General features: G+C 42.8%; 1 protein-coding gene across 3 annotated transcripts in view; it reads left to right on the top strand.

Annotated features, from left to right (window-relative positions):
* The window catches only part of SH3GL3 (SH3 domain containing GRB2 like 3, endophilin A3), a 126,637-nt gene that overhangs the window by 70,792 nt on the left and 42,128 nt on the right, over window positions 1-13,717 (top strand). For 2 of the 3 annotated variants that reach the window (XM_059371460.1, XM_059371459.1), the window contains exons 2-3: window positions 5,791-5,859; window positions 11,723-11,795. In XM_059371460.1, the coding sequence (XP_059227443.1) occupies window positions 5,791-5,859; window positions 11,723-11,795 (142 nt within the window). Of the gene's footprint in view, window positions 1-5,790; window positions 5,860-11,722; window positions 11,796-13,717 lie in introns of those variants that run through there. The other variant, XM_059371461.1, reaches the window with a different exon arrangement.

Here is a 13,717-nt window from a genome sequence, read left to right as displayed (position 1 = left end):
TATTTTATGTGTGTCTCATAGAGGCCACATGTAGCTGGATTTAAAAAATCTGGGGCACCTGGCTGGTTCAGTCGGTAGGCACATGACTCCTGATCTAGGGGTCGTGAGTTCAAGCCCCACGTTGGGTGGAGAGATTACTAAAAAAAAAAATAAAAAATAAAAAATAATCCACTTTATTTATCCTTTAACGTGTTGAATTTAATCATTTACATGGACAATAGTTACTGAAGTATTTGGATTTATTACCGTCTTATATTGTGGTTTCCATTTTGTAATCCCCTTTGTTCTGTGCCCCGCCGCCCCCACCGTGCCAAACTTCTTTTCTTGTTTTGTTTTGTTTGGATTGGAAAACAGCGGTTTTCCAACCAACGCACTGGTGTGTAAACTATGTTATAACACGAATAGTACTGTATGTATGTTATTGTTTTATGCTTTTAGTAGTTACGATTAATTATGTAACACAGATTCTCACTTATAGTTTTGACAGTGTTTAAAGTGATGTCCATTTCCCACTTCCTCCTGAACATAAAGGAACCTTACTGTGCTCAGAATATCCGCTGGGCCCCCTCCCCCTCCCATCTTATTACTGCTTATGGTTATAACATTACCCTTTTGTGAACTCACAGACTTGTTTTTGCTTGTTTGTTTTTAGTCTGCGGTTGTATATACCACCATCGTGAATCAGTTTCTGTTCTCACTATTGTTTCTTGCAGTTCATACCTTCCGTCATGGATCAACTTTTATCTCTTTGGTGAAGTACGTTAACATTACTCTTATTAGAAACAAATGGTCTGTCTGAATAGGTCTTTGTTTTGTTTACTTTTTAAATAACAGTTGAGGGAGACACAAAATCCTAGGTTTTCACATTTCTTAGCACGTTGATACTGATCTTCCATTGCCTCCTGGAATCTGGTGTTGCTGAAGAGAAATCTGCTGTGAATCCAATTGTGGCTTTATTCCCCCTGTGGGAGTTTTAGAATTGTTTATTCTCGAAATCTTGACGTGCAAATTAATATGTACCTTGCTTAGCATTTGAGTATACGTCCAAACTGTGGACTCACGCCTTCTTTCAGTTGTGTAAACAACAACAACAACAACAACAAAACCACAAGAACAACAACAAAAAAACCCAGCAGAGCTTATTAACTCTTAAAATACTGAGTCTCTTATAGTCTATCCTTTTTTCTGGAGTCCGTATCTGATAGATCTTATTCTCTAAACTGATATTTCATATATTTTCTTTAAAAAAAAGATCTTTTCCTTTGAAATTTTTTGTTCTCTCCATACATTCTTTAGTGATATTTTGTGGTTTACCAGTTTTCTCTCTGGTTGTGTCCAGTCTGGACTTTATCCCATTTATTGAATTTTTTGTTTTCATGATTATTGTTTTTGGTTTCCAAGATTTCTAATTTTTAATAGCAATTTGTACAATTTCCCTTCTGTGTAATTGCTTTCTCTTCCTTAGTAGACATTGTTTCTTCATTTATCATGTTGATGACATCATTAGCATACACACAAGCTTTCTGTCATATTGTTTCATGGTGTTCACTGGACGTGAATTCACGTCATGATCTATGATTTTGTTGGCTTTCTTACTTGGTGTTAGATTTAGCCTTATGCCCTAGAATTTAGATTTCTGTGCTTAATTTTTACTGGGGAGGGTGTCTTTTTGTTACTCTTATCCCGTCTTTGCTCACTTCTCTCTGGTGGTTGTGAGGTCTTCTGCCTGGCTTCCCATGGAAGTGTGGTTTCTGGTCTCTGGTGATATTGGTGGTACCTTGGTCTAGCCAGAGAGCTGGGGGTGACCCAATTGCTTCTTTGCTCTCCAGTCTCCATGGGCCCACGGATTGCCAAAGGTACCAACCTCAGACAGTGGTTTGCATATGGATGTTTTTTCCAACTTCCCTTCCCATCCCCTGGTTTTAAGCAGAACCTGATTCTGGGCTCTTGTCTCACGGGGAACTTGTAGAGACCATTTTACCCAACAAGAGCTAGACTACTGGCCACCAGAGCCTGTGGCTGACAAGACACCAGCACAACCGAGACTTCAACTCTGTCCATCATGTTTTGTTTCTCTGTTCCTTTTCTGGTCCATGACAGAAATCGATTCTGTTGTTAAAGCATTGCTTGTCTTAATGGTTCCTTTTTGGGGGATATTTAATCTATCATTGCTCTGTATTCAGAGGGGATGTATTGGAGTTGAATTTTTCTAGTTATCTTCACTAGTAGTAGGAGCTCAAGCATTTCTGTTTAGTTTCTAACACTTACAACAAATAGAACCCCAGTTTCTGTAACTCCTTAATGAGGTCAGGAGCCCTTAGGGACCATGCTTGTCTTTTTCGTCTCTATCTGCATGTTCTAATTATGGTGCCTTGTACATAGGAGGTGCTCAGCCATATTCTTTGGGTGATTAAGTATCAAGTATCAATAGATCATCTAAGGAGCGGATACCAAATGCGTATTTATACTGACTTTCTCAAACAGCTGAGCACCACTGGGGCACTTCAGAAAAAACAGAAGATTGATCATGATGCTTACCTGGGACTCATGTTGAAAACCGTCCTATATTATCATCTCTCTTCAAACACAGGAATATTAATCTCACTATTTTTTGTTCTTAAAAGCAGAACATTCCTCCTTCTATTAGACACTCTGCTTTCTGAAAATAGAACAGGTAGAACCTGAACCAGTAAAACGGATTCAGATTAAGGATGTTTTGGGTCTGCCTGTCAGTGCTAAGGAGCTTTTCAAATGGGTATTTTAAAACAGGGATCTAGAGTGGGCTTCTGCAGAGGGGTTACGGTAACCCTCTGAAATTATAGGCAACTGTATCAATTCTTTTGCTGTGGAACAAACCGCCTCAATACATAGTGACTCAAAAACAAAAACTTGTCACCATTTTGTGGGTCTGTGATTTGGGCGGGACTCACCGGGGAGGTCTGTTGGTCCGGCTGACCTCAGCTGGGCTTGCACTGATCCCTCTGCTGGCAGTCAGCTGCCCAGTCAGCTGGAGGTTTGGAGCACGAGAGGGCTCAGCTGGGAAGGCTTCTCTCTGCTCTGAGTGGCCTTCGTCCTCCAACATGGTAGCTCAGGCTCATGGTTACGGTGGAGCTCGGAGCGGGGCCAGAAGTATCGACACCGCCACTTCGTAGCTATAATGAACCTATTAAGGCCTGTTACTTTCTGTTCTGTTGACACAAGCTAGTCAGTGGGGAGAGAAATAGAGGCGCTTCTCAGTGGGAGGAGCTACAAGGCCCCGTGGCCACTTTGGCATCTACCATGCAGGAAAAGGAGTGTTTCTCCTGGGGTGTGGTTGTGTAACTTTCACTGGAGTCTCAGAGTGTTACCTCCAAAGTTAAGAACTAATATTTTTTTTTTAAAGATTTTATTTATTTATTTGACAGAGAGAGAGAGAGAGATCACAAGTAGGCAGAGAGGCAGGCAGAGAGAGGGGGAAGCAGGCTCACCGCTGAGCAGAGAGCCCGATGCGGGGCTCGATCCCAGGACCCTGAGATCATGACCTGAGCCGAAGGCAGAGGCTTAACCCACTGAGCCATCCAGGCGCCCCAAGAACTAATATTTTAAATGGTCTCACTACTAGACAAAAAGGTGTTTGGGAGACCTAATTGATGGAGACTCCCACGTAAATGCCACTGAGCGTGTGGCCCTGGGATTCTGTCTCGTTTCTGTGGAAGGTTATACCTTGTATCAGGGCATTGGCAGACTCGCCTGTGACCTCCGTACTGAGGCTGAGAAACAGAGCTGTTGTGAGTGTATCAGCTAGCTTTTGTTGTGTAACAAAGCACTCCAGTGTTTCATGTCAAACAACCAGCATCTCTTCAAGTCCATTCCCAGGGCTTTGTCCCGTGCCTGCTGTCAGCTGCCAGACCAACTAGGGGCTCTGATCCCAGGGATGGCCTGGTTGTCCTGAGGGGAGTGTTCGGGCCACTTGTCTGTCACCACCCAGCTAATTAGCCCAGGCCTGTTCACGTGGTGGCAGCGGGGTTTCAAGAGAATGACTGAGAGCATGCCAGATCTGCAAAGGCCTCCGTTTCTGTCTGTGGTTCAAAACGAGTGTCAAGTCCAGACTCAGGGTGGGGTAGGTAGACTCCAACTCTGGCCAGGAGAAGCTGCAAAGACATAGCTACAGGGAAGATAAAAAATCATGGCCATTGTTCATTCTTCCCCTAACGACTCCATCCAGATAATTCCTCCTCCCACCTTGAGTGTAAGTTACCTGCTGTGTCTGCACCTTCACTCCTCCTATTAAAGAGGAATGCTGTATTTGCAGTCCCAGTGGGAATAGCAGCAGAAAGTCGCACTGACATTAAAAAACCTGGGATCCTTTGACCATTAATTGATGGGAAACCCCTCCCCTGCTGTACTACTGATTTTTAAATTCACAGAAATATTTTAAAGGTATAAGCAGATCATGTTGCTGTGCTTTTCTAAAGAAAGCGATTTACCGGGGGGCCTGGGTGGCTCAGTGGGTTAAAGCCTCTGCCTTCAGCTCAGGTGATGATCTCAGGGTCCTGGGATCGAGTCCCACATCGGGCTCTCTGCTCAGCGGGGAGCCTGCTTCCTCCTCTCTCTCTGCCTGCCTCTCTGCCTGCTTGTGATCTCTGTCTGTCAAATAAATAAATAAAATCTTAAAAAAAAAAAGAAAAAAGAAAGCGATTTCCCTTATTTTCAGCCCCCCTCCTTGTTCTGTAATGCAGCCCACGCTGCGGCCAGACTCCCTTTGCTAAAAGGGTTCTCTGAGTACATACACTGTGTTGGACACAGAATATTTAGGGACTTCTGCGGCATACCTTTTTGCTTGGCATTTGAGAATTTGTGTGATCTGCCCGCTCTAACTTGCGGCATCTGTTTTCTCCCATTCTCCCTCGATCACTAGTCATTGTAGTCAAACCAAATGTCCTGCTGTTTCTCGAACACATTTGCCCTCTACCAGTGAGAGAGTCTGAGTCATCTAGAGACGTTCCTGGTTGTCCCCACGCATGTCTGTGTGTGCTGTCGGATTGAGTGGTGGAGGCCAGGGATGATGTTAACTCGTCGGCAATGCCCAGGACAGCCTCCCGCAACAGAGCATTATCTGGTCTAAATGCCAGAGGGGCATGGTGGTAAAACCGTGTCCTACACATTGCCGTCTCGGGGTGTTTTTTTGCACTGCCTTATGCTGCGAGACTCGTTCAGTGCTGCCTGTTGAAATGTCCCTTATCCTTAAATGGGCAGCTCAAATGCCAAGCTTTGTAGGAAACAGGTCCTGGATGTCCCCCCTTCTCTCCCGCACTTTGGGCTCCCAGAATCCTGTGATCACCAAAATGCCTGTTACTTGGTATGTTTACAGTGATTCGTACCCAGCACTGTTTTGTCCGGATTTTTCCTCCCTTGTAGTTCAGTTGAGTGTGCACGTATTATGTCTTCTGCTGAACTGTAGGTTCCTATGTAAGGATCTTATTTATCTGTGTTTCTACTAGAACACCTACTGTGTACTTTACAAACAGTAAAGTACTTTACTTTATGTACTTTACTTTTACATACATACTGTATGTAAAGTACACAGTAGGTGCTCAATTAATATCTGTTGCGTGAGTGAGAAATAGACATATTCTCGTGTCCTTTGATTCGGTTCCTTCTTCCAACAATTTTCTTTAGAGGACTTGGTTCAAAAAAAAAAATGCAACAAGCTGAACATGAGCTTTTTGTTTTTGTTTTTGTTTGTAGAGATTTGAGTCAAACTATGATAACAGATTGTACAATGCAGTTAACTTCTGTTTATTTCTGCAGCTGTTTAGTGAAAAAATAAGTGGCGTCGAAGGAACGAAACTAGATGACGAATTTCTTGACATGGAGAGGGTAAGAGAGCATGCTAATGTCAGTTGTATTACAAATTTGATTTTCATCCTCATGTGAGATGTACTGATGATGTTAAGGCTGTTAGTGGGAACCTGGGATGTGAAGACCCGTTGATGTGAGCTGGGCCGTGGCTAGTTGGTTCCCTCTAGTGGACGAAAGTCAGAATGTTCAAAACATGGTCAACCTTGGCAGTTACTGCAAGAAAAAGACCCACGTAATTGTGATGATGTATCTGGAAAATCAAAATGTATTTCTGGGATGAGACCCTTCAAATGCATAACGATGGACCGTGTGGAAGACTCTGGCTCTGTTCCCATGTGTTGCAGAAGCTGCGTGACAGATAACGTTTATCTGGGTTCTGTCGCTGGGACCAGCAGTGTGAACGTGGATAAGCACTTTCATCTTTTCCGACCAGTGACACAAGTTAGATAACGTGTGCCCTGCCTGCCTCACATGGATACAAAAGAAATTATTATGCAAAAAAAATTAGGTGTTTGAAAGCATTTAGGAAAATATGATCTTGTTATAGAAATGAGTATAACACCCTCCAAAGGAAGATTGTAAAATCTCTGTCCCTTCACCTGTTTGCTGGTCAGCTGTGGAATGGCTGAGGCGGAGGGAGAACTAGGACCTAGCAGTTACCAGCGTCCCCAGTTGCCTTCCCCTTGGTCTTGAGCCCTTTGAAAATAGCCTTGTTTTAATAATGAGACTCCCCAGATGAGAGAGGGCGGACAGAAACAAAGCATCTATCCTCAGATGTCGAATCTAGAACACCGCACAGAGCAGGTTGCAGAGCTGTCATCAGATGTGGGGGAGGAGGTCCAGTCCCAGGCCGTGACTTGGAGGGTTCCTGTCGTCAGGACACCCAGCCCTGGCCACACTGTCCTTTCTGGGTGCGCACTGTTACGTTTCTAGAAATGTTAATGCTTTGAGAGGAAAAGCTCACGTTGTTTTGCTTTTGAAAAAACTTAATTTCTGATTAATTGAAAAACACAAATATTTTAACATCATTGGCATACCTGAAATTACTTTTAAAAATCCCTTGGTATATAAGGATGTCATGTGTAACTTTCTTACTAACAAAATGACCCAGTTTAAATGTCAAATTGAAAAACACATCAAAACACATCTCCGCAATTGTATTTTCGGATGAAACTACAATTTTTTCTTCCTAAAACCCCAGTGAACGACAGGAGAAATATAAAAATAAAATCCATTTGTTTTCTTACAGCAGTGAAAAGCATGGAGATATCTAACGTGTGGCCAGAAATTTTAAGGACTTTCTGGAAGAGATTAATTAGATAGTATCCGATCCCCCTAAAACAAGGCACAGAAATGACAAAGGAATGGAGGAGATACTCCAAGACAAATCCTAGCCATATGGAATTGGAGGACGAATAGTAAAGTCAAAGTGAAATTTGATGGAAAAAACCCCCACTAAGTGGAAAAAGTTATGAAAAGGGGACTACCTGGGTAGCTCAGTCGGTTAAAGCAGCTGCAGCTGACTCTTGATTTTGGCTCAGGTCATGATCTCAGGCTCCTGGGATTGGGCCCCTCATCAGGCTCTGTGCTCAGCTGGGCATCTGCTTGAGGATTCTCTCTCTCTCTCTCTCTCTCTCTCTGCCCGTCCCCCTGCTTGCTCTGTCTCTCTAAAATAAGTAAATCTTTTAAAAATTATGTGAAAAAGATGCAGTCATGCATTCTATCAGAAAATTGTGATAGTTATGAACCATTATGCACCACATAACATGGCATCTAAATACATAAGGGAAAAGTTGTCAGAAATACATGGAAAATGGACAAATCCAGAGTAGAAGAGTTCACATACCTCTCATGAATAATAGATAGAGTTGATAATAATAGATTGACTCATAGGCAGTTAGTATAAAATATAATTAGTAGTTTTGATTATATTATAAATAGATACAGAAGTCTACATTCCTCAAATTGAGAATCTGTATTCTTTTTAAGTCCCTTTAAATAATCATATGTTAGGCTCCAGAAAAAATCTTAAAAAAAAAAAAGAATTCCCAGGGTAAAATCATAGAATACAGGACTATAAGGAAGGTATACATTCCCAATTCTAGATGTTTAGAAATTTAAAAATGTATAAAAATTGTTGTTAAAGAAGAAATGAAAAGTAAAATCAAGGATCATTTAGGCACAAGAGACAGAATTCTATATATCAGAACCTGTGGTATAACGCTACATCTTAAAAACACTTAATAGAAAATAAATGAAGAAAATGAATAAATCATTTAAGTCAAGAACCTAGGACTGTAACAGCAAATTAAATCACTTTAGATAGAAGGAAGAAATCAATATGGATAAATGAGGGATTAATAAAATAGGAAACAATAACAACAAAATAGAAGAACCAATGAATAAAACCAAGAACCCCCCCCCCTTTTTTTTTTTCAAAAAGCCTCCTCCACCAAGTGTGACTGAGAGAGAGAAGGGTAAGACAGATAGATTGCGTAAGGAATAAGATGATAGAGTGACAGGTATGGATTCTTTTTTTTTTTTTTTTGGTGGATTCTTTTTAAAAATAATTTAAAAAATAGAATATCATGAACAGCCATTGAAACCAGGGCTGTTTGCAGCTCTCCAGCCCAGGCCGAGGCCTGGAAGAGTCTGTGGCGTGGGCTTCGGGGCGCCACAGGGGCACGTTCCCTGCCCACATTGGAAGGAAACTCCAGATTTAATCAGTGGGCAAAGGTGCCTTTGTACTAGGTAGACTTTACAAAACTGATTTTTACTTTCCCCCGTTCGTCCTGACGGCTAGCCGCAGACATTGCATAGCATCTCGTGGCCTGAACATTTCCCCCTGCCCACAAGAGCCCCAGTTATTCTAGGAGGGAGACTTTGCTTAATTTTTGTTTGTTTGTTTGTTTTTAAACTGCATGGATTTTTTTTTTTTTTTTCGGTGTTCATCTTCATTGCCCGTATCTGCCGGTGTGGTTCGTGGGCATCTCCTTCAGTTTGTAAAGGGTTAATTCCCAGTTCTGACTGCTGGCACGTTCTGGAAGCTGCTGTCTGATTCCCAGTTCCGACGTTCTGGAAGCGGCTCTGTCTGTGCACACCAGGCCTCTGACTCTGACCATTTGTTTCTTGGCTTCCCCCCCCCCCCCAAAAGATAGAAAAGGATCTCAAACAGAAAGGAGCCCTGCCCACAGATCTCAGGGTCACCCTTCAGAGATGAAGGCTAGCTTCCTGGTGGCTTTTCATGTCTAAACAAGGTTGGATACGTGGAAAGGAACATGCTGAGCTGTGTCTTAATTAATAGGAGACTTGAAAAAGTTTATAAATCTAAAACCTAGTTTTTCTTAAACTTAAGCTGAACCGATGACCCTCATTTATAAATTTAGTAATTTCAGCACAAAAACGGTGATCGTCTTCGGTTACTCTTCATTTTAGGTTCTTGGAAGTCATAGGCTTAACAGATTAAACCCTTACACGTTTATCTTCACGGACTCAATTAAGCCGATGCCCTTGCACATTGCAGACGTCTAGAATCACAAAAGCGACGCATGGAATTTGCTCCAACGTCACGTCAAATTTAAAACAGGGTTTTCCTAAGAACTTGCATTTCTTGAAACTCTAGTAAAACGTAAACATTTGGGTGATCCTGTTCTCTTCAGCATTTCCTCTCAAACACTTCCTAAACAATCGGACACACTGAAGGGATCTCAAAGCTTAGAGAACGTGTTACGAGGCCCCGTGCACGTAGGCACGTGTGCATAAGACGAGCGTGATTCGTGGCCTCGTCATTTACATGCTGTCCCGTTAAACCTTCCCGGGGCCCCGCGTTGAGGCCTTCAGCGATGGGGAACAACTAGAGCTTCAAGCTGATCGAGAGCGGACTTGGTTGAAAGCTTCGGACCCTGGCCAAAGCGTTTTTTTTTTTTTTTTGAGTTACGAAAATGAATTTCTTGTATTAGATATCACTCTACAACTTGCTTTTTCCCCTGACGATGCGCTCTGGGCATCTCGCTAGTACCCATGGGGCTCCCCTATATTTTCTCTCTGATGGTTAAATATTCCTTTATTTGGATGTTTCACGATTGATCCAATCAGTCTCTTACCGCTTGTCATTCAAGTTGGTTTCAGTTTTCAATACGATATAAAATGGTCTAACATCCTTTTACATAATTGCACTTTGCTGGCGTGTTTCCAGTTGATAAATTTCTGGAAGTCCAAGAGTGACACTGATACGCCCATTAGTACTGATGATAACGCCATCACCTTCATCTCCAGAAGCTGATTCTGTCTCGCACTCTGTGCGTGAAAGGGCCCATTCCCCCCACAGCTGTATCATACCTGATATTGGGACAAATCAATTAAAAAAAATTTTTTTTGGCCAATCTGGTGAGTGAAAAGTATCTCCTTTTTAATTTACAATTTTTCTGACATTTTGTCAAGTGTTTGAACTTGCATTTTTCCCTGTTTGTGGATTGCTGGTTTATGTTCTTGTCTCTTCTAGTTGGGCTGGGTTTTGTTTGTTTTGTTCTTTAAGTGGGAGTTCTGTGTTTTGGGGATACTAACATGTGTCCCTTGTACAGTTTTCTTTCTCTTTCATTTTGCCAATTTTGTCGAATCTTGTGTACTGTGTCTTTTCATTGTTCAGTCTTTTTAGGGTCAGAATTTTGGTCTTTTCACTTAAGACATTCGGATTTTGGGTCATGCTTACACGATTCTTCCCATCCCCATATTTCAGAATACACTGCTGTATAATTTATTACCTTTACACTTTGTTTTTAGGTCTGTATTTGTAATCCAGTATGTTTAGTATATTAATTTGCTAAGTTGTAACAAAAAAAAAGAAAAAAATGATAATTCAGATGAGATTTGAATTCATTTTACATGTTAATTTGGGGGACGGATTTACATCTTTGTACAATTAAACTTTCCCATTTAGAAATACGGTTTTTGAAATAGATACTGTACATTTCTCATTATATTTATTCCTTATTGTTGTGTATTTCCAAGTTGCTCTTACGAATGGGATCTCCTTTTTCCTTATATTTTCTTTCAGGTTATTGAGGGTATGAAATAAAGCTATTGTAATGTGTACATTTAACCTCATTGTCTGTTCTCACATTCAGTGGCTGGCTAACCAGCAGCTGGTGTCCGGGAATTTTTTTTTTAAATATTTTATTTATTTATTTGACAGAGATCACAAGTAGGCAGAGAGGCAGGCAGAGAGAGAGGAGGAAGCAGGCTCTCTGCCGAGCAGAGAGCCTGATGCGGGGCTCGATCCTTGGACCCTGGGATCATGACCTGAGCCAAAGGCAGAGGCTCAACCCACTGAGCCACCCAGGCGCCCTCCAGGAATGGTTTTGTGGAAAGAAAGATTCAGTCTTAACGCATTGACAGAACACCTGGGTGTTTATGTTAGTGACCCGCTGGTGAGAAGGATTCTTTCACTGTTGATTCACTGTGGCAGTTTCTAATGTGAGTCATTATTAGGGCATCCTTATATGAGTATGGGCGTCAAGTTCACCCGGCAGATAAGGAAAGTTTGGTTCAGACATGCCTAGTGTTGGCCTGAGAGACATATATCCAGTGACCGAGTGGAGTGTAATGACTTGTCCGAATTTTCCAGATACTATGTGAATACTTACTTGATGTTAAAAAGAAAAAAAAATGCATCATTTTTCATTCTCCATCATCAAGGGGAGAAAGAGCTGTCCCAGAATCAAAGTGAGAAAATAATTGCTTCTCCCCTAAAATGCTGAAATTCATTTAGGTTAAAATCACCATAATAACGTGTTCTTAATATCAAATTAATGCATATTACTCCTCTGTCTTTCTGTGAATTCTGTGTCATTTACCAACATTTTTATGTGTTTTTCTTTTAAAGAAAATAGACATTACCAATAAAGCTGTTGCAGAAATTCTTTCAAAGGCCACAGAATATCTTCAGCCAAATCCAGGTAAAGTTAGAAAATGTCTTGAAATATTCTCTTGTTCATTTGTTGTCACGGATCAATCGCCCATGTTTGCTTGACGTATGGCTGACATAATTTAGAAACAACGTTTTTTGCATCCAAATAATAAAATTCAGGGTTTTTTAAGTCAGACCTCCAGACCAAGGTATTTCAGTAAATCCCGACAGACAATGCTGTGAATTGCAGTGACCTCATTCGGGTGGGGGCTGGGCTTAGCCACAAGGCTCTGCAGAGCGAAGGCAGCTTTGAGGAGTTGCTTCTGAGAGCCAGCAAACATTTTGTATACATTTTCTTATGGAGGCATCTCCTCTTTTAGGAAAAAAAAAAAAAAATCCCGTCCTCCTGCTCTGAAGGTGTATATCCCCTTGAAATTGCTTCCACAGGAGGATTTTAATTCTGAAGTCATGAACGAGTACCCCTTGATGAGTTTTTCCTGGATTTCTTGTAAAATCCAGAAACCGACAGGGGGCAGGGCCTCCAAGCCTGGAACTCTGCGCATTGCCAAATCTGCCTTTCCCTTTTAGGGACCTTTTAGGAATCTAGTATTTGCACGTGGTGACTGTGATTCCCTTGGCTATGGGAATCAGCACAGACCCAACAACCCTCTGAGAATCTGAACAGTAAAAATATAAAAACATAAATTTTATAAAAATCGTGTCTGGGGAGGTTGGTGGGTGTAGAAGTCTTTAGGACCGAATAGGTGATTAGAATTTTAAAAACTATAATAAATACATCTCTGCTCTGGCCGCCTCCGGGATTGAGGTGAGCCACATACATTCCTTTTCCGGATAAATCAGTCAGCACATACTTAGCAAGAGCTTACTCTTGGCGAGGGGTTTTCCTGGATCGTGGGGTGGCGTGAAGTTGGACCAAGATCCCATCCGCAGAGAAGCAACGTTGGAAGGGGGCAGAGTAGGGATGGGGGCGCAGCAGTGGACGCGTCTGCTTGGACAGAGGCCTCTGTTATTTCCAGCTGCACCGCGACCCGTCGCATGCCGGCTACCTTCTGGTTTCTAACCTGACAGTGGGAAGGAGGAGCTAAGGGTGTGTGTGTGCATGTGCGTGTGCATGTGTGTGTGTTTGTGCGTGTGCATGTGTGTGTTTGTGTGTGTGCATGTGTGCATGTGTGTCGTCTGTAGGAGAGCAAAGCCTTTGTGGGCAGGGACCAGGAGGACAATGGCTTTGAACCAAGGTGGGCACGATTCAGAAAGGCCGGCGTCCCCTGAGAGAGTGGGAACACGCAGAATCCGGGCTCCTCCCAAACTGCCGGCGTCAGACTTTACGTTTTCCCAGGATCCTTGTGGGATTTGTATGCGCCTACAGTTTGAGAGGCGCTGGTCTAGAACACGTGAAAACAAACATGTCATTATTAAAGCCAAAGCAAATAAAAGTGGATCCCTTTACTTCCTAACGCTATCTCAGACACACAAGCTAGTGTGCGCTTCACGCTCAGGCCTGTGGGATAAAGTCCCAGTCCTTAGCGTGGGGTCAGTTCATAGTCACAGCCCCCCGTAGGTACCTCCTGATTGGTCCGGGTTCCGTCCCTGCGTGGGTCAGGCCGGCCGCTCTATCTGTCGGCCAGAGACCGCAGGCGCGCCCTCTCCCACCCTTTATTAACACGATTTCGGCCTTTTTAGGGGCATCTTTCTATCTTGACTCAGCCGTATCGCTATGGTTTCCTTTTCCCGACCTCAGCCCCGACTTTATCAGCAAAGTACATCTTGTCTGTTCTGCCTCACAGTAACCAGAGGGAGCTGCGTCAGGGCCGGCGCTGGCCTGGGCCGTCCCACAGAGCCAGGGTCAGGAAGCGCTTCCCGCCTGAGTCACAGAGAAGTCCAGGAGCGTGGCCACATGTCATTTCCCTAGGGGACTGGGGACCTGACCGCACCCGGGGGACCATCCACACA

This window comes from Mustela nigripes, chromosome 13 (assembly GCF_022355385.1).
Source record: "Mustela nigripes isolate SB6536 chromosome 13, MUSNIG.SB6536, whole genome shotgun sequence".
Lineage (NCBI taxonomy): Eukaryota > Metazoa > Chordata > Mammalia > Carnivora > Mustelidae > Mustela > Mustela nigripes.
This window is presented reverse-complemented; position numbering and strand designations above follow the sequence as displayed.